Source organism: Microcaecilia unicolor, chromosome 2 (genome assembly GCF_901765095.1).
Source record: "Microcaecilia unicolor chromosome 2, aMicUni1.1, whole genome shotgun sequence".
In the NCBI taxonomy this organism is placed as follows: Eukaryota; Metazoa; Chordata; class Amphibia; order Gymnophiona; family Siphonopidae; genus Microcaecilia; species Microcaecilia unicolor.
In genome coordinates this window covers 391528617-391550659 of record NC_044032.1, presented here as the reverse complement: position 1 = coordinate 391550659, position 22043 = coordinate 391528617, and the positions used below count along the sequence as shown (strand labels likewise).

General features: G+C 42.8%; 1 protein-coding gene across 1 annotated transcript in view; it reads left to right on the top strand.

The window, feature by feature from the left end:
- Window positions 1–22043, top strand: part of CFAP299 (cilia and flagella associated protein 299) — an 816705-nt gene that overhangs the window by 773910 nt on the left and 20752 nt on the right. Inside the window, exon 5 of the mRNA XM_030190588.1 lies at window positions 3179–3308. Within this exon, the coding sequence (XP_030046448.1) occupies window positions 3179–3308 (130 nt within the window). The remainder of the gene's footprint in view (window positions 1–3178; window positions 3309–22043) is intronic.

The following is a 22043-nucleotide window of genomic DNA, read 5'->3' as shown; positions in this document are numbered from 1 at the left end:
ACAATTGGCAACTTTACCTTCCAATTATAGACCAGTAGCTTCAATTCCTCTTTTTGCTAAGCTTTACAATTGGAACATTTTTTGGTTGATCATAATGTTTTGCCTGACTCACAATCCAGTTTTCGTTCAATGTATAATACGGAAACAGTAATTAGTTCTTTACTGGATCATATTAGAGTCTTGTTAAGTGAAGAGAAGGGTGTTTGTTGCTCCAATTTGATGTTTCAACAGCATTTGATTTGGTCAATCATGTTATTTTATCAGATATTGGTATAACAGGAAATGTTTTGAAGTGGATTTTAGGCTTTCTAACAAACAGGTCTTGTATGTTGAAGTTTAAAGATTCTTATTCGTCAACATGGTCGAACGCTTGTGGTGTTCCCCTATTTTATTTAACATCTTTTTACGATCATTGGGGTTTATGCTGGTGAACAATGGTTTTATAGTATACATCTATGCAGATGATATTTCTGTTATTATCCCATTTAATTCCATCTCTGAAATTGATATTTCACGGGTACAATACTGTATTGCCTTATTAAGTAACTGGATGTGTCAGCATAAATTTAAACTCAATGCTGATAAAACTAAGTTTTGATGTATTAATAATAAACCAGATTCTATTCCTGCTTCTATTCATGTTGGTCAAACTGAATATAAGCTGTCTACTGTAATAAAAATCTTGGGTGTACTTGTAGACAGCGCTGCCTCAATGGAAGCACAAGTTGCATCCTTAGTGAAAACAATTTTTTTTCTCATGAGAAAGCTACGTTATGTTTGTAGTTATTTTGAGATAGCTTCATTTCGTCTACTTTTCACAATTAGATTAATGTAACCTAGTATATTTGGAATGTATTATTATTTGTTACATTTGTATCCCACATTTTCCCACTTATTTGCAGGCTCAATGTGTCTTACATTGTTCCGTAATGGCGATCGCCATTTCCGGAGTGAGAAATACAAAGTGGTATTGCATTAAACTTCATAAGTGACATAATAGATTAAGAAATCAAGTATAGAGAATTCATTTTCGTAATGAGAAATAATGTGGTATTGTGTTGAAATTCATTCGTGACAGAGTAACTTAGGCATTCAAGTAAAGAGAGTTCGGTTTTGTCCAATTCTGGTATGGGTTTTGTTATCTGGTATTTAGGATGGATCATTGTGGTATGCCTTTTTGAGCAGGTTGGTTTTTAGTAATTTTCGGAAATGAGTTATGTCGTGTATTGTTTTTGTGGCTTTTGATAGTGCATTCCACAGTTGCTTGCTTATGTAGGAGAAGCTGGATGCATATGTTGATTTATATTTTAGTCCTTTGCAGTTGGGGTAGTGGAGATTCAGGAATGTACGTGCTGATCTTTTAGTGTTCCTGGTTGGTAAGTCTATGAGGTCTGACATGTAGACCGGGGCCTCACCGTGAATGATTTTATGAACCAGAGTACAGATTTTGAACATAATACATTCTTTCAGTGGGAGCCAATGTAGTTTTTCTCTTAGGGTTTTGGCACTTTCATATTTCGTTTTTCCAAATATGAGTCTGGCTGCTGTGTTTTGGGCAATTTGGAGTTTCTTGATGATTTGTTCTTTGCATCCGGCATAGATTGCATTGCAGTAATCTAGCTGACTTAGCACCATTGATTGTACTAGGCTGCGGAATATTTCCCTTGGGAAGAAAGGTCTTACTCTTTTGAGTTTCCACATTGAATGGAACATTTTCTTTGTTGTTTTTTTTGCATGGCTTTCTAGTGTGAGATGTACTAAATCTCATCTGAAAAGAATTCATACCGTTCAGAATACTACAGTACATTTGATATTTGGTCTAACCAAATATGATCACATTTCTTCTTATTAAATCAAACTTCACTGGCTGCCTTTTAAGGACAGAGTTCTGTTTAAATTAGCCTGTTTTCTTCATAAACTATTGCATGGCTTAATTCCCTATTATCTATACTTACACTTTAAGTTTGCAGCTTCTGCTTGATCCAGTAGGACTATTTGTAACTATTTGTTCTTGTTTCCTTCACCTAAGGGAAAAAAGAGATTAAGGATGTTAGAATTCACCTTAGCATTTCAAGCTGCTCAGCATTGGAAAGAGTTTGCTCAAACATTTTTCTCTTCTAATTCATATATGATATTTAGGAGAAAAGTTAATACTTTATTGTTTCAGAAATTTGTTTTAAAATAATTTGATTTCAATTTGATTTGTTTTTTTTAATATCTCAGAGGTTTACTCTGGTTTGCCTTGCTTTATTACCTGCTTTGAACTGTAAGGTATTAATGAGATACAAGCTTGTATGATATGGTATTGGTCTTACCCAGTATGACTATTCTAACGTTCTTATGACACCTACACGCTTCAATGTTTCCTTTTATTTAATATTTCACTGGTCTGAGTGACACAGCTAACAGGCTTTCTAGCCTAGGCACTATTCTGGTAAGGCAGGCTGGAAGGTTTTCTCTATCTCTGGTATGGTCAGAGGTGAGAGATTCAAACCAAATACATAGTTTCAAGGGGAAATTTCAGTTTTATAGTCAGAGGAGGATTCTGCTGTCTCCAAAGCCTCCCACTGATTATACTGGACACTCCTTTTGTTCCACGAGTTTCCTGCAACTTGTTTCCCTTTCTGGAAAGTCAGGAAGTTAGAAAGTTCACCTAAATAACAGAAGTCTGCCTGCCTGCCTACACATGAGGTCAGCCAGAGGGTTCTATTGGTGGATTGAAGTGAAGCACTGAAGATTCATGCAACACTTCTTACTGCATGAATTCCTCAGGCTGTGACACACGCATAGAAGTACATACACAAATTTACACCTTCAGAGCAGGTGTAAATTTGTGTGCCTGTATCTGTGAGGTACTGGAACTAGATCTGGGAGCCTGTGTTGTCTTTATATAGGCACATTTTGGACTTCTGGCATAGTCATCATGTCATAAAATTACCTCCATTTTACACAATTGTCCAAAAAAAAAAAAAAACTACAACAGAAGTCAAGGTCAAGAAGTAATAAAAGCAGAAATAAATTTCTCAAAAGTAATGAGTTTCACCAATTTATTTACTTTTTTTTATTTTATTTTATTCTTACAGAGGTCATATAGGCAAGAAATGTACCTTAGGAGTTACATTAATACCAAAGGTCCCCTGTAAAATGTTTTATTTAATATATATATATTTTTTCACAGCTTTTACAATTGGGAAACCCATGTCTCTAGTTCCAACCCCAGTCAAAACTATCAAGTGATTGCGGAAAATACATCTGGATTGCTCTTCAAGAACAAGAGAGATAGGAAAATACTAAACGTGGATCCTAAGGTATCAGTACATAAGTAGCCCTTTCCAACCTCTCGAGTACAGCAATGCTCCCATCATTTCATACAGTAGTAGTTAGATCAATTGCAATTACATGTGAACTTTTGGAAATATGTTCTTTAATCCATAGTTTCCCAAACTTGTCCTGGTAACCTCAAAACTGTTCTGTTCAGTGACTATATATGAGATAAATATGCATACTGTAAAGTGGATCCTCTTTTCTCCTGGGATGCAGCCCTTCCACCAAACCAAACTAAACAAAAACACACTCCTGTATGGCTCCCCTTTTTTCAAAAGAAACAAAAATAGGCTCTCTCCCGGTCCCCTGGAGAGTAGCAGTAAAAAGAAAAACAAACCCAGTTCAATTTTAGCCAAGCTTCAAAATACAGCTCAGGTTAGCCAGGCTTTCAAAACACAGTTCAGTTCTAGCCAAGCTTTCAAAACACAGTTATGGCTTTGCGCGGGCTCAAAGCCTAGGGTCCCACCCTCTTGGTCAGTCACACTGTCTACTGACCTCCTCCCGCTTGACCCGGCTTGGCCACGCTACTGCCTTGGCTTTCTCTGAGCCCAAGCTGAAAAGTCCATCGGCTCTTCCAGGGCGCTCTCTGGCTCAGTCAACTCCATAGGGCAAGGCTCACTCTCCTCCTCCTCTCTCTCCTCAGGAGCCCAATCCATATTCTCTTCACCCCGCCCTTCTCCCAGCTGCTCACTCTTTTCTTCATTAAAGTTCTTTGGAGTCCCTTCTTTCTCCACCCACTTGTTCCACCACCTCTTCCACCAGGTTGGAGAATCAGCCTTACTCCTTCCCCTACGGCCCTCCTCTGGTGACTCCTGGGAATGCACATAGTTTCTCTTATCCCCAGGCTCCCTTGGGGCATGCTGGGAGTTGTAGTTCTTTATTTCTAGTTTTTTCCTGGGGGATGCCTGCCTATAACGGGGGTATTCTGGCCTATCCCCGGGTTCCTTTGGGGCTTTTCCTACATACTCTTTACATACCCCCCCCCCCCTTAAATTTCCACCCCTGCATTCTTTTCTCGCCTGCTCCAATGCCTCCCGTCTACCCCTCTGCTCCTCTTTTTTCAAAGCTTTCCCCTTTTCCTCTTTCTCAGCGTCAGGGACTCGCCGAGCCTGAGAGCGGGTAGTGACCAACACTCTTTTTTCACTAATACACTCGGTAAAGGGGGGCCAGTCCCTTCCTAAAATCATCTCCTGGGGTAGTCTGGGCAGCACGGCCATGGCTATCTCTATGTCCCCTGTGGGCCCCTTCACGTGAACCCTATGGAGGGTATAACGAGTACTGGCCCCATGTATACATTGAATAGCCACTGCTTCCTCACAGGTATCCTTACCTCCTGTCCTCCTCTTTCTTATTTGTTCCCATAACCTCCTAGAGATCATGGACTGGTCTGCCCCAGAGTCTAACATGGCTACAATAGGTAAACCCTCCACCTCCACCTTGGCGGTATACCGAGGCCTAAACCCTTGGGCAACCTGCGAGGTCCATCCCTCTCGACCTGGGCAATCCCTCCTGAAGTGCCCCGCCTTCCCACACTTATAACAGAATCTTCCGTCATACGAGGGGGCCTTTTTTCCGGGGCCTGAGGGCACTACGGGCTTTCTACCACCCCAGCCGTGATCGGGTTTCCCTCCCTGGTGATCTGGCCTAAAGAAGGAACTTTTGGAACCCCAGCCTCCCACAGGTCGGGGCTTACCCCCCTCCAGGTTGGGTTCTCCCCAATGTTGGGCTTCCAAATACCACTCCACCCCGGCTGTCACGGCCTCCACCATCTTACAGCCCCTTTGGACCAATCCTGCCCTCATCTCCCTGGGAAGGCCCTGCAGGAACCGCTCCACTACCAATTCTTGAAGAATCTCTTCCATGGTGCGGCACTCAGGTTCCAACCATTTTTTTACCAAGTCCATCAGTCTAGTGGCCACCGCTTTAGGGGTTTCCCCCTTTTCCCATTTAGTGGACCTAAACTCACACCTATAAGCCTGGGTACTTAGTCCATATCTGTCCTTAATGGCCTCTCTCAACCTCCCATAATTGGCCGCGTCCGCAGGAGCCAAGTCTCTAAAGGCCCTTAGAGCCTCCCCAGATAATGAAGGCACTAACCGCATGGCCCACTGCTCTTGTGGCCATCCTGCGGCCACTGCCACCCTCTCGAAGGCGGTCAGGAAATCCTCTACATTATCCCGCTCAGACAACTTTCCCCAAGTAAGTGAGTTCAGGGATAAAGGTCCTACCACCCCGCTTCCTTCTGGTCCCTGTCCAGTTGCGATCCCCCGCTGAAAAAAGTCCTGGAGCATATTCAGCACCGGTTGTTGCTGCTCTCGTGCCGCCGTCAAGGAGTCTTCCACAATCTTCCTCATCAGTTCTTGCTGTTTCTGGAACTGCATCGTCATCCACGCGAAGATCTCCTTGGGGTCCATCCTTGCTCCGGAACAGCGACTCCTGGTGGAAAAAAAAAACACAGAGGACACCTCCAAGTGCGGTTTCACTACTTATGTTTCCCTTTTTACTAGGATCCCTTTATTTCCCCCAATCTAGGCCCCGCTTACCGGAACCCCAGACGGGTCTGCGCCTTTCTCAGCGTTGGCCCCTCCGTCGGGCTTTTCTGTCCTGCTGGTCTTGGCCTCCTCGAGCGACAGGTTCGCGAAGCGATCCCACTTCTGACACCAATTGTAAAGTGGATCCTCTTTTCTCCTGGGATGCAGCCCTTCCACCAAACCAAACTAAACAAAAACACACTCCTGTATGGCTCCCCTTTTTTCAAAAGAAACAAAAATAAGGCTCTCTCCCGGTCCCCTGGAGAGTAGCAGTAAAAAGAAAAACAAACCCAGTTCAATTTTAGCCAACCTTCAAAATACAGCTCAGGTTAGCCAGGCTTTCAAAACACAGTTCAGTTCTAGCCAAGCTTTCAAAACACAGTTATGGCTTTGCGCGGGCTCAAAGCCTAGGGTCCCACCCTCTTGGTCAGTCACACTGTCTACTGACCTCCTCCTGCTTGACCCGGCTTGGCCACGCTACTGCCTTGGCTTTCTCTGAGCCCAAGCTGAAAAGTCCATTGGCTCTTCCAGGGCGCTCTCTGGCTCAGTCAACTCCATAGGGCAAGGCTCACTCTCCTCCTCTCTCTCCTCAGGAGCCCAATCCATATTCTCTTCACCCCGCCCTTCTCCCAGCTGCTCACCCTTTTCTTCATTAAAGTTCTTTGGAGTCCCTTCTTTCTCCACCCACTTGTTCCACCACCTCTTCCACCAGGTTGGAGAATCAGCCTTACTCCTTCCCCTACGGCCCTCCTCTGGTGACTCCTGGGAATGCACATAGTTTCTCTTATCCCCAGGCTCCCTTAGGGCATGCTGGGAGTTGTAGTTCTTTATTTCTAGTTTTTTCCTGGGGGATGCCTGCCTATAACGGGGGTATTCTGGCCTATCCCCGGGTTCCTTTGGGGCTTTTCCTACATACTCTTTACAATACGTAAGCACACGTCCTTTGATATTCAGTTCTGTTTAACCAGCCAGGAATGTCTTTTGGCTGGTTAAATAGCATTTAGCTGGCTAACCTCTAATATTCAGCAGGAGATAGCTAGTTATCTCCACTGAAAATTTGCCGCTAACTGGCTATGTTGCGGATATTCACCACTAGCCATCTAAGGTAAGGAAGCAAATCGGACCGCATAAATAGTAGTCCTATCTTTGCCCACTGTTAACTTAACCGGCCAGCGCTGAATATTCGTTTTGCTTGGGTAAGGTAGCACCATCCCAAAAAAACCTGGATCTTCAATGCTGGTCACCGGAAACGGCCCAGCATTGAATATCCAGGGTCAGTGTCGACCGTGGCTGAATATCGGCCCCACAGAATTTGGAAAAGTATCTCATGCGTATTAATTGTAGATAACTCAGAAAACCAACAGACTGTGGAGTCACCTGTTCTAATTTTATATGGTATGGAGTTCGATTTTGATTTTTGTTTATGTATTTATTTAAAACACTTCTAAGAAGCCATATCAAAATTTCACAGCAGATTGCAATTAAATATACATAATTATAATACATGCAAAACAAATACAATCACATACTGTAATAATCACATACAATAATAGATGTCAAAATATCATCATATTAACTTTTTAGTTTCTTCCGTCTGTCTTCTCCTAACTCTCATTCCAGGATCTGCTGTCTTATTTGCTATTTTTCTCTTTTCTCCCTGTTTTCTTCTGTTATCTCCCCTATATCTGTCTCAGATCTTGCCCTTGTAGCTCTTCCATTTCTTTCTTTTCTAGCCATTCACATTTCACTCCTTTTCACCTCCAGTCCTTAGTCTCTGTCTTCACCTTCCGCCTCGATTCATATACAAAAAAAAAAAAATTCAATAGATCTTTTTGTATATGAATGTATTGCACACCCTTCTTTTCCTCTTTTTTATATTAATCTGCTCACCTTTCACCTAGATGCATCTATCAGCTTTCTATCTACTTCTTTTCTTGCCTCCTTCCTTCTCTGTTTCACTACTCTCACCATCACCCTAATGCCCCCCAGCATTCTCTCTCAGCTTTCTGGTCCGCAGCCAGTCACCATATTCTCTCTCACCCTCTCTGGTCTCCAGGCAGCTCCCCAGCACTCTCCCTCCATTCCTAACTCTTGGGACTCCAGGTCTACCTCAGCTGTATCATACCCAGACCTGCAGCAGCAAGCAGCAATAGCCCAGAGAGAACATGCAGAGCCTTGAGTTTGTGCCTGCACTGAAGTCTCAACCTGGTGATGTGACTGAGGCCATTGTGGGCAGTGCAGGGCAATTAGGGAAGACAAGTGAAAAAGGTGCCAGTAATGTGTACTGGTGCATACTACGTGAAAAAAAATCCCTGGATGTACAGATGGGACTATCAAAGTCCCTCCTTTTTATGCATCCATTAAATAAGAAAGTAGACTCTATGTACAGAATCCAAAAAGTTGCTGGTTTCAAGAAGTAGCAGCTTCCTCACTGTTCTTTGGTGGTTTGTCTATTTTCAAAAGAGACAAGAGCTTCTTGGTGTTCCCATGGAGAGAGGCCTGGACCTTGAGTACTGTTGGGTGAAAACTTTTTCGGACAGCTGTGCTCTCTTCCCACATAGGTTTTTCAGAGCAGCGGTAAGCCCAACGCAAGCTTACTGCTCGCTTTTCCGGGACTACTGCTGGCCCAGTGTGGCCACCGGCGGTAGTCCTGCCCCGAGCATGCGACATTTCTGGGGGAAAAAGAAAACCCTCGGAAATGGCTTGCGTGGCATCACCACGCACTGCCTGGTTACCTCTGGGTTAGTGCAGGAGCCCTTATAGCCACCTCAATGGGTTCTCTTACCAAATGACCATGTGTGCTGGGGACTTTTTTACCCGCTGTAGTAAAAAGAGCCCTGGTGCGTGGGAAAAATTTCCCCTGCCAGTAGCGCAGGACTCTTTTTCCTGCAGCTTGGTAAAAGGATCCCATAATTTCTTATCAGCTCTTTGAGAGCTAATATGTGTGGACCTGTATCAAAGGGGAGGAGGAAGAGAGGGGGCAGATAATGGACTGGGGTGGGGAGAAAGGGAGAGATGCTGGGCCATGGGAGAAGCATAGTGAAGATAGAGATAGTGTCATGCTTCTCGTGGACCTTGGGCCACTGCCGAGGGGCAGCATTGGCAGGAGGAATCACCCAAACACTGACAAGGCAGAACAGACGTCCTGGCAAACCCGGGCCGGAACACTCAGACGGAGGCTGCCACCGAGGCAGCTCAGGCTGGCATCAGCTGGACCGGAAATAGCCCAAACTTCACCTGCACTTAACCACCGTTCCTCAAGGGTTGAACCCAAGAGTGCGGGCGGTCGGCAGGCAGGACTTACTGGACAGGGCAGGAAAGCAGAACTGCAGGGACCAGCAGAAAAAGAACCAGGAACCCAGCCGGGTCAGGGCAGGCAGCCGACAGCAAAGCAAGCCAGGAATCAAGCCGGGTCTGGGCAGGTAGCAGACAGTAGATATTCAGCAAACAAGCAGGGACAAAACATAAAACAAGAAAAACTTCAGTAGCACTTCAAATGAACTCCACCAAAGGAAACTCCTCTGAGGACCTCTGTTGCAAGGCAACTAGGAACCTTATCAGGTGGTTAATAAAAGCAGGTCACAAGGGAGTTCACCAGGCATGGGTACTGCTTGGTGCCAAAAAACTCCCAAAACAATCTGGAGAGCTGGAAGATCCAGACCGGACCAGCATATCTTCTGGAACACGGAAGACGGTAAATCATCAATTCGCAGCATTCCCCAGGTCTAAACCCCAGGGACCAAGGTGACTGCGAGCCAGGAACCTGGGCACAACCGTGACAGATAGAGACTTGGACCAAAGGGGAAGAGAGGGGACAGATGCTGGACTGGGGGGAGCAGAGGGTAGTGATTTTTTCCATGTGGGAAGGGAGAGGGAATGGGGAGATGTCGGGCTGGGACCAGGAAGCACCAAATGATGATCATTAATGGAGCGAAGTGTGGAATCATAAGAGATAAGTAGAGAGGCAGTCCAATTCTAAATGCTTTAAAGGGCTTTAAAGATTATCCATTGCTCCACTGGGAGCCAGTGATGACTGCAAAGTAAGGGAGTAATGTTGTCATACTGCTGGACATGGCAAAGAAATCTGATGGCTATATTTTGGAGAGATTGTGATTTCTTCAGTTGAATGCGAGAACAGCCTAGATACACCATGTTACTATGGTCGAGTCTGGATGTCAATAGTGAGTGAATGAGAATGAAGCAAATCCTGGTCAAAATAATGCCTAACTGAACGCAACTGCTGAAGAATAAGAAAACCTGACTTACACACATTGGAAATCTGAGTAGAAAAAGAAAGTTGGGAGTACAAAGTGATACCTAAGTACTGAAAGGAATCCACAGGTTTAACAGTAGTATCAAAAGGGTCAAATTAGCAGTTGGACTTGGAAGATTACCAGTGAACCACAGGTAACTCTTTTTTGTTTATTGAGTACAAGCTTATGGTCAAGCAACCACTTAGAAACTAGAGTAAAACAATTCTTCAGGGAACTGATGATGGTGGGAAAAGGATTAATGGAGAAAATCAGCAAAATGTCATCTGCATAGTGATGACAAGAAATTCCAGTCAATTGAATGAGGGGTAAGAAACAGATTAAAAAGAAGGGGAGATAAAATAAAACCTTGGGGAACACCACAAGCTAGTGGGCAGGGGGAGAACTCAGGATAATGGGTGACATCCCTGTAGGAATGACCAGAAAGAAAAGAGCAAAACCGTGCCAATTATGCGTAGGGAAGAGAGGTAAGAAAAAAAGAGAATGTTCCACCAATTCAAGTGCCAGAGAGATCAAGTGAAACAGCCAGGATGATCTTATACTTATCAAGATGGGAATTGAGAGTGGCTAGAACTGTTTCTGTGCTGAAATGGGACCTAAAACTAGATTGTATTAGATGTAAAGCCAAGGTTTTCTCAATGAAAGATGACATCTGGTCAAAAACAACTTTTTCCAAGGTCTTTGACAGAAAGCACAGGTTGGATACTGGGTGATAATTGGCAGGAACTTGGAGATCTAAGGAAGGCTTCTTTAGGATCAGACAGACTATAGCAGATTTCCAAAGCATAGGAGCCTGGCGCGAGGTGAGGCTGGTGTTCATAACTGCCAAAATTAAAAAGCAAGAGGCCCAAGTCAATGGTCTTTATCCAAGGCGAAGGGAAGAGATCAAGCTGACATAAGGTAGTTCTCATAGATGAAAGTGTTTTCTTAATCGAAATTAAAGTCTGCGGCTGAAACGAGGAAGAGACTGTTCAGAGCTCAGGACCTGCTGATTTAGCTGAGGATCAACATGTGGAAGAGAGGCTATTGGGAAGGAGTTCAAAAGATGTGAGATTTTTGAAAAAAATAAGCAGAAAGAGTGTCTGCCAAAGAGCAGAATAAATTTCTATGGGGTCCTTTTACAAAGCCACGGTAAAATGTGGGTGCGTCTTTTCGGTACTCGCTGGGCCACTTTTTACCATTGCTGGGAAAAAGGCCATTTTTTAATGGGCCAGGAAATAGGCCTGCGCTAATATTAAAACTAGCGTATGCCTACTTATGGCCTGAGCCCTTACCGCCACCTGTTGACCTAGCGGTAAGGGCTCACGCTATCCACGTGGTAACCATGCAGTGCACACCAATGTGGGCACACTGCAGCTTACCACAAAGAGCGCCCCCATGGTAGAAAATAGAAAATTCTTTTCTACCATGGGATTCGGCGCGTGCCAAAACCAGAATTACTGCTGGGTGCACATGCTACCCTGGAGGTAGTGCCGATTGAGCGCATGCTACCCACACATTAGCCCTCCTGCACCTTTGTAAAAGGGTCCCTATGTGCATAGGGAGATGCTATTAAACTGTGAAATATCAAATATAGTTCCCTAGACGGGTTAGTAGCCTTTTTCATCTGATCAGAGAAAAGTAGCCTTTTGGCCTTCCTAAGCTGAAAATTATAATCTCTCAATTTTGTCCTATAAAGATCTATGTTAATTTTAGTCTGACTTCTTCCATTGGCATTCAGACTTGTGGAGCTGATGTTTCATCAAGTGAAGATCAGTATGATACCACGGCTTCCTTCTCTGCGACATGAAGAGACTGACTGACTTCAAGGGGGCAATTTTATCCAGGGCAGTAGAAAGAGAAGAATGGAGGCCACTGGTTTGCTCATCTAGGCTTAGGGAAGAGAAATTAGGGGGAAGGAAAATAGCAAAGCGGACAGTTTTTTGGGGGATCAACTTGAGTGAGGCATCTGGACCACCGTAAACAATACTCAGTAGGAACAGTTGGGACAGAGATGGCAAAAGTAAAGCAAATGACCCGATGATCTGACTATGGGTCTTGAAAATAAGAAACGTTTGAGGTTGAAAAGGGGGAAAGAAAAGGAGATAGGACAAGATCCAGGGTATGACCAGCCAAGTGAGTTGGAAAAGGAGTCTTTTGTATTAGCTCAAGGTCAGATAGAAGTGAGAGCAAAGCATCGGTGATAGATTATAGGCCAGAGTCCCACTGTGCCTAGTTCAAGAAAGGGGGAAATAAAAGAGGACTATAGTAAGTAGTGACAGGGAACACACTTGGATGCCAGAGCCTCCGCGCATGACAAAGAAGATGAAAATTCAACAACCTGGTTAGCAAAATAAAAGATAGCAAGGCCACCACCAGTCCTAGTTGACCTAGCCAGAGAAATAACATCAAAGCCTTCTGGGAGAGATTCATACAAAAAATGTTCCTCCCCATTCTTAATCCAAGTTTCTGTACAACAAAAAATATCACACCCAGAAGATTCAATAAGATCACGAAGAGCAGTAATTTTGGAACAGAGGGATCTGCAATTTAGAAGACCGACAATTAGAGGAGTGGAGGAGTAGCCTAATGGTAATTGCAGTGGCCTGAGAACCAGGGGAACTGGGTTTGATTCCCACTACAGCTCCTTACGACTCTGGGTAAGTCACTTAATGCTCCATTGCCCCAGGTACAGAATAAGTACGTGACCATAATATGTAAACTGCTTTGATTGTACCCACAGAAAGGTGGTATATCAAATCCCTTCTCCTTGCCCTTTCCCTAGAGATTTATCGATAAAAAGGACTTCTGAAGTAGATATAGTTGGGACAAGAAAATGCGCCTTTGGGAGGGAGCATTGTCTAAAGTCGAAGTCCCATTGAGCACCAATCAGCACAGGGATAGGAAATTCCTGGAGAGAAACCATGGGGTTACCAGATGATGATCGGCAGTTTAATATCAATCGAGACAAAAGTAAGAATAATCATGGAAGATCTCATGTGAGAAGCTCCATAACGGTAGTTCAACAATAATAGCGCGTGCTGCCCCCTAATGAGACACCGCAAAGGGTCAATAAAAATAGTATGAAAGAAGCTCATCTCCACTGGTCAATGAGGTTCGTCAATGCGGTTAATCAAGCTATCACGTGATCCAGGAGCAGGAACACACAGGGAATATCTGGGTAAGGTGAGTGATCCACTAATCAATGAGGTTCCTGAAAAACATAAAACAATACAGCAGCACTAAATATAGCACACATCCAAAGATAGCATATCAGAGAAAGTACACGAGGAGCCGCAAAAGTCAGTAAAAATAGTGTGAAAGAAGTGCATCCCCACTGGTCAATGAGGTTCATCAGGCTATCACATGATCTGGGAGCAGAAATTCACAGGGAATATCTGGGTAAGGTTAGTGATCCACTAACCAATGAGGTTCATTGGGCTATCTTGTGATCCAGGAGCAAGAGCGCACAGGGAATATCTGGGTAAGGTGAGTAATCCACTAGTCCATGAGGTTTGAGGAATATCTTAGTAAGGTGAGCAATCCACTAGTGAATGAGGTTCCTGAAAGCACAAAACAATACAGCAACACTAAATATAGGATACATCCAAAGATAGCATAGTAGAGAAAGTATACTACTGCTACTAGCAACACCCATTCAGAAAGTCCAAATCCTCCCAGTTTGTAGGCTTCCCTTTCAGAAGCTGCTCTAATCCTGTGGCAGGATCTGGTGCCAGGAAGGTCTGAGTACCTCGTGCACATGAACAGGTGCAAGAAGTAAACAGGAAAAAAAACAGCAGGTCAGAAGTGCAGCCTAGAGACTCTAGGTCTGTAGATTGCTTAAAAAAGGAAAAAAGACAAAGCCTCCAACCATTCACTCTTATGGGATGACAGAAAAAAGGCTACCAGCTAGATACAGACACTGATGCACTGTAAGGAACAGCAAGGGGAAACCACATACAAATTTTCCTTTACTGTTACAGAGAAAAGAAATGTCAAAAGTACAGAAGACCCTGGTGAAAGTTAAGAACCCCCCTCCCCCTTAGAAATGCAGAAAAGAGACACTGGGACCAAAGTAATGCTCAGACAACAAAGAGAGAAAAAAAAGGTGTTTTTTATCTTAATTTACTAAGAAAAGGTTTACATATGGCTCAACGGACCTTACGCTGTTGGTTGACTCAGGCCACTCTGGACCTAGGGGTTGTATCACCAGACCTGTACAGGATCATTCCAACCTATTGATACAAATCAACTTCCAAATTCCTCCAATACAAATTATCCTCATCACAGATGAATCCAGACTGGGCGTCACACTTTGTGCTTTAGTACATGAGGGCCAGTTGGATGGTTGCCTATAAATAGTAACAGTAGAAATTATTAAATTATACATAGTATTTGAAAATGCATTATATAGTGTAATATTAGAAGCTGAATTTTGCTAATCATTCAGTGCTGCATCCTTTAAATGTATATTTGGTGGCACTGAACTCAGTCTGTTAGTATAAGCTGATTCAATCATATAACATCTGTGTATAATAAAAATAGTTCTGATGAAATATCCTGAGAGTCAAAGAGTTGGCCCAAGTAAATCTTTTAAGCATATTGTCATTAAAGATATACAAAAAGAATGTGAAACATGCATAGTACATATTTAAGTACATAAGTACATAAGTAATGCCACACTGGGAAAAGACCAAGGGTTCATCGAGCCCAGCATCCTGTCCACGACAGCGGCCAATCCAGGCCAAGGGCAACTGGTGAGCTTCCCAAACGTACAAACATTCTATACATGTTATTCCCGGAATTGTGGATTTTTCCCAAGTCCATTTAGTAGCGGTTTATGGACTTGACCTTTAGGAAACCGTCTAACCCCTTTTTAAACTCTGCCAAGCTAACCGCCTTCACCACGTTCTCCGGCAACGAATTCCAGAGTTTAATTACGCATTGGGTGAAGAAAAATTTTCTCCAATTTGTTTTAAATTTACTACACTGTAGTTTCATCGCATGCCCCCTAGTCCTAGTATTTTTGGAAAGCGTGAACAGACGCTTCACATCCACCTGTTCTACTCCACTCATTATTTTATATACCTCTATCATGTCATACCTCAGCCGTCTCTTCTCCAAGCTGAAAAGCCCTAGCCTCCTTAGTCTTTCTTCATAGGGAAGTCATTCCATCCCCGCTATCATTTTAGTCGCCCTTCGCTGCACCTTTTCCAATTCCACTATATCTTTCTTGAGATGCGGCGACCAGAATTGAACACAATACTCAAGGTGCGGTCGCACTATGGAGTGATATAACGGCATTATAACATCCTTACACCTGTTTTACATACCTTTCCTAATAATACCCAACATTCTATTCGCTCTCCGAGCCGCAGCCGCACACTGAGCAGAAGGTTTCAGTGTATTATCGACAACGACACCCAGATCCCTTTCTTGGTCCGTAACTCCTAACGTGGAACCTTGCATGACATAGCTATAATTCGGGTTCTTTTTTCCCACATGCATCACCTTGCACTTGCTCACATTAAACGTGTTATACTTCATACCAATGGGATACAGTTAATTGAAAATATGTTACTTGTTTCCATAAGCCATTTGTGACCTGATAGTTTAGGTTTCTGCTTAGTTCATGCAACTCCAGTAATAACAAAGGGCCTGATATTCAAAGCAATTTAAGCGGGCAGGAGAGTCTCCTGCTTGCTTACATTGCACTCAGCAGGCTGGTGGTCAGTATTCAGTAGCACTTAACCAGGCAGTGCCACTGAATATCAGCACTAACCAGCCGTGCTGGAAGTGGGCAGGAGAGGGACATTACAGAAGCAGAAATAGGGAAGAGCCAGGAGTTATGTAGACACTGGCAATATTTAGTGCCGGTGCCTGCATAGCTTAACTGGGCATGTAGGTCCACATAAAGTCCTAACTTTGCCTAGTTAACTCTTTGGGTGCTGATATTGCATATCAGCCGGCAACCACATAACTTCCAGGTACAGGCCTGAAGTTACTTGTGCTATCTTCGTCCTCCCTCCCCCACAGTGATCAGTGTCCCCCTCTTGTAGCCCCCCCCCCCCACCCCCAGTAGGCCCTCCATGGGCTTACTTTTCCATTTTCTACTACTACTACTACTAACTAGTATTTCTAAAGCGCTACTAGGGTTACGCAGCGCTGTACAATTTAAACATAGAAGGACGGTCCCTGCTCAAAGAGCTTACAATCTAAAGACAAGAGAACAATCTAAAGACAAGTGAACAATCCAGAGGATTTTCTGGTGGTCAGGTGGTCTTTGGGGCAGGAGAAATGGCCAGTCACTCCTGCCTGTGCCAATTTCAGCATAAAAATGGTTGCCATGACCTCTAGCAGCAGTCTCACGGTGCTATCACACTGCTTCAAGACTGTGACTAGATGTTGCTGCAGCCATTTTGGTTACTGAACCTCAATGGGCAGGAGAGAGTGGGTATTGTTCCTCTCCCTAGGACACTCACTGGACCACCATGGCCTATGGGATAGGCCTGGAGGTGCCTATGAGGGTAAAGGGGGACTTGGTTTAGGATTTTTTTGTTTTGTGGGGAAGGGAGGGGGATTAGGAGAACTGATGCCGCTCCAACTAGTTAACCAAGCACTGGCCAGTATTCAGACTGGTGCCTGGATAGGCTGGCAGCTAAAGTTAGGACAGGTTTTTACTGTCCTAACTTTAGCCACATTCATAATCAGTTAACGATCTGAATATGGACACTGATCGGTTAATTGTTGGCTCCTCCCAGGCCCCACCCAAGCTCCACCCATTAGCTGCCCCAGCACTAACCAGACAGTGCAAGGATGGTCTGTGGTAATATTCCATGATACTCTCCAGTTAAGTGTTGCTGGTCATCAGTGTTTAGCAGCCTGAGTGGATTTAACCAGGAAAGAGCCTCTCCTACTCAATTAGATCATTTTGACTATCAGGTGGGCTGTTTCATGTGGAATTTTAGAAAACCAGCAACCATAGGAGCCAGCTTCTCAAAATTATTGGGGGTGCTAAACCCAATGGAAATAACCCCTCCCTGGACACATACAAGCAATTTTCTCAATATTAGGGGTGCTCAAGCACCCACAGTCGGCTCCTATGCCAGCAACTCCTTTCACTGTCTTCACCTCCTGCATTACATCCAAGACTTTGTCATTCTTTTCCTATCTGTTCCCTTTTCTTTTGAATTCTTTTTATTTGTGAACAGAACACATTAATGCTTCTTTTTGAAGATTTTTCATTATAGTCAGTTCTATCTGTTCCCTTTATCAAGCAGTTGGTTTATTTTCTCACCTGGAGTCATTGTATTGCTTCATTCTTATCCGCTGCCAGGCATCCACATTGTTTTCAGCTGTTCTCCCCCACCAAAATCAGGCTATCGTATTTTTATTTCTCCTGGCCACTACAATATGTAGAATTTGATTTGGATTTTAGATTTAATTATGCCAAATGTAAGTTTAAATTGAGTCATATTCAAAGACTTGAGTTATATGGTAGGCAACCATTGGGCAGGAGAAATAAGTCCATTTCTTTAAATGTTCCAGTCCCTGTAAAGCTGAATTGTTGGCCATAAAAATCACATTAAAACATTGTGTGTTTTGATCAGAAGGGCCAGAAACATTAAGGAGGTGGCATTTGTTTATAAATATGTAACATATGTGTTTAAGTTTGTCAAGCCAAGTAGCTCATTTAACTGAAAACTTATAACTTTTGCGTTTAAATTTATGAGAATAACTTGGTGTAGGTTATCTACATCTGAAATGAATGTTCCATGAATGAAAAACAACCCTATTATCTTAGAAAATACTCCCTGAATATAAAGTTTTTCCTAAAATACATATACCCCCAAATTCTATAAAAGTTGCTAAAAATTGCACTCACAAAGTTGGGCATGTACCCAATTTATGCACACGATTTAATCAAATAAAGACCAGTTAGCACAGATAATTGAGATTTTAACAAGCAATTAGTGCTAATTAGATTTAACATTTTCGTGTGGGTCAAAAAGGAGATGCGGCCATGGGAGGGTCATGGGTGGATCGGAGGTGTTCCTTAAAATTATGTGCGTTGTTCTGCCTCCATTTGCATGGAGACAGAATGTTTATTGTTTATATGTATATATGTGAAGCATTGTGATTACATTGCCTGTACCTTTAATTACGGTTATGCCCTTGAACTATAAATCCCTGTAATTTTGTAGTTCTCTGTAATAGGCTCTTCTAGAGCATAAGTCCAGTTCCTTGTGTCTTATGGGACTCTCTCTATTGGCTTGCCTTGTTCTCTGTGCATGCTGGGCTAGGTGCCCCCCCCCCCTCTTTTCTCTCCATCTGGCTGTGTTAGTCTATAGCATATCTCCTCTATGAGCTGAAACTGTATATGCTGTATTTTGTTGTATGACTCCCTTCAAGCTACTGTGATGCTATCAATATTTTATCAGTGTAAAAGTATAAATAGCATCTCTATTCAGTGTGTTGTTGAACTACTCCCAGAACATCTGAACGGTAAGTTATTTTTCCTTATTTGATTACCTCATTAAAGATGATTTTGGTTCAAGAGTTCTGAGTCTTCTCATAGTGATGTTCTATACTCTGGTTTAAGCTGCATGCCAATCGCACCCAGTGAAAGGGCAGAACAGTGAAATCTTGTAAGTTGCAGTGAAATGTTTTGGGCCTCAGTGAAAATCTTGGCATTCTTAGTGGACTGCAGTTTAATAAAGTCTCGGTGCATTTACTCAAAGCATCAAATATGTGGTGACAGAGGAATGCTATAATCAGTTTATGTGCAAACAAGACTTCAGGCAGAATAAAAGCATTTCTATTGCCTCAGGAAACCCTCAGTTGTGAAAGAAATTGTAGTGAACTACAGTGAATAGTTTGGAGCAATTGGTGGCTTAAAACACTATTAAGTGAAAACTAAACTGTGTAAAATCAGAATCCTGCAATAGCAAATGTTGTACAGGGCTGTACTCAGCTCCTACAAGGCAGGAAATCTCCAGAGCTGCACCTGGCTATTCCAGTATCAAAAGTTCAGCTCTTGTTAGCTCAATTTGCATATATAATTAAGTAGGCACTGTGTACTGTACTAGCAGAGGAAGGAGCTACTGAACATCCCCCATCTTTGCTCTAGCTACAAAGTAACCATTTGATTACAATCCCAAGGCACACACACTGCCTGCAAAGGATATTCAGAAAAAAAAAAGTATTTCCATATAAAGGCTTCCTGGCTGCCCTCAGTCTCAGTTTAGTTCTATCAGGTCTAAGCAAAAAAAAAAAAAAAGTAACAATTCTGAAACAGAGCCAAGGTTCACAGTCACTGCAGAGGGTATCTAAGAAAAGGAAAAAAAAGATGAAAAAGGGGTTTTATTTTTACCAGTGCAAGCAATGGCAGATTGTATTGTGTCAGTGAAATAACTGAGCAGATTGAACAAAATGTTCAAGCCAAGAGAGATGATGCTGGGAACATAGATGAGAATAGTCTGCCTACTACAGGCTTATAGAAAAGGCTAGAGAAAATTATGAAACAAAGTAGACAAATACTTCTTTCTTTTGGACAAGCTCTGGTTTAAAGTGGAGAAATAAGTTTTGAGGTTTAAAAAAAAAGGCAAAGCTGATAGCCTCTATATAGAGCAATTACATTCAGTCTATAAGCAGTACCAGCACAAGTCAGAAGAATATTGCCAGTCTCTAGGCAGAATAAATACAGAAGATTGGCAGTTTCTAGTTTAGCCCAGAGAGAGAGGCAGCAAGCTAGAGATCTCACATGCCAGTCCATGGTGACAGAGGCAATTAAAATTACAGAACCTCATACAGATCCTACAGGGGAAAATGAATCCCAATATTCTGGCACCTCTAGACATAGCTCTATAACTTATAGAATTTCAAAATCACAGAAGACAAGCCATTCTAGCAGTTCTGCAATGGGCTCTATTTCTATCAAATTGCAAATGGAAGCAGAGGCTGCCAAATCATGAGTTCTTTATAGTAAGCAAGGAGCAGCCATAAAAATTGAGAAACTTAGACTGGAAGAAGAGGAAAACTGCTGTCACTGCTGCTGCCTCTGAACGCAGCAAGGCAGAGTTAGACTTTGCCTTGGAGGTGCTCCAGCAGGAGAAAGAACTGGCTGCCATTGAGGCCCAAGTTAAGGTACTTGAAGAAGCCACAAGGCAGGATGGCAGGGAGAGCCAGCTTAGTCACATTACCTCAGCGAATTGCACCCTATGTGAAACCTCATACCCTAGCACATGCTAACTCAGTCACAGATTGACTCAGAAGAGTTATCAGATTTAGAGAAAGTATGTCCCTCCACACCAGAACCTAGCTCACCTGAAAAAAGCAAGCCTAAGGCAAAGTACACCACAGAAGTGAACTTCCACCATAGTGATCTACACACTTCACGCATACGGATGCACTACCCCTGTCTTCATCCACAAACTCTGGCACCACACAAGAATTAGGTTCAAATAAGGGTTGAAAAGCTGTGCCAAGGGAGGGTATTAGCTAAATACCCTCCCCCAAATATTCAGCCAGTGGCAGGCAGTGTGGTTAGCCGCCAACCCCAGATATTCAGTGCCTGATGACCAGCATTGAATATCTGATTTCAGTTTTGTCCACTGCAGCTTAACCGGTTAAGCTGATATTCAGTGTTAAATCAGTTAAGTGCTTAGTGGTTAAAGTTAAGCCTGCTATTTATGCAGCTTATTTTAACTGCTAAGCAGGTTAATGCTGAATATATTCGCTTAACTGGCTAAATTGTGTCATAGCTAGTTAGCTCCTAGCAGCTAAGTGCTAATATTCAGCAGAGATAACAAGCTATCTCACACTGAATATTAGTGGCTAGCCGGCTAAGCACTATTTAACTGCCCATAGAGCCAATCCTACCTGGTTAAATAGTGCTAAATATCGGGCCCCTTGTGATTAAGCAAGAGGCACCCAAACAGCCACACTCCACACCTAATTCCAGACAAATTGCAACAGTCAGCAAGCCACAGGCACCTACTGTCATCGTGTATATGGCTCACAAAAAGCAAAGGTGAGATTGTTAAGTAAAAAGTAAAAGTACTAGCTTCAAAAGTAGTGAAGTAAAAGTAGAAAGTTTTATCCCCCAAAATTACTCAAGTAAAGGTAATAGAGTACAGTTCTTAAAACTACTATTTTACTACAAAGTAAACAGCAAAAGCATTCTTAAGTTGGATCACAGAATCTAGTATGTTTACATGCTAACTTACAGGGGGGTCACACAAGGTCCTAGAATAAAAACAACACCCCGAACATTGAAGTGGGCAGAAGAACATTAATACACCAATTGAAAAACAAAACAAACTGAATTAGTAGAGATCAGTCCTACACAGACACTTGATGGCCTTTTTCACATATGTTCAGACATAGTCCCTTATGTGGTATAGAATAAGTAACAACTTCAAACAAACAAACTCCAGTAATGTATCAAAATCTTTCGGTTTTTATTATTAGATTACATAATTACAACTCTGATGACATACGTCACCTGGCTACCCATTCATTCATCTACATTCATTCGTCACTCCCCCGCAACTGCCTATTACAAAAAGATTTTTTCAAATATCAATGACCATTCTTGGCATGATTGAACATGAAATATCATGAAGTATCATATTGTGACATAATACATCAATGTGAAATTAAAGTCATTGGATATTGTCTTTTCCAACGCTATTAATGTTGGAGCCCTTTGATCTGTTCCAACTACAGCCCCAGTAACAATACTTGCGATACTGCTACTGCTCTTGTGTTAGCGCTCAGTCCCCACGAACGCTGTGTTTAACCTGGGCCATGCTTTTAATGTACATGCTCCAACAGATCTTCAACGTTGTTGTTTTTTCATATTCTTAAGACCAAAAGACAGTGGCAGGGTAGAGATCTGCTTGAATTAACGTCGCTGCAACAGCAATTGCTGTTC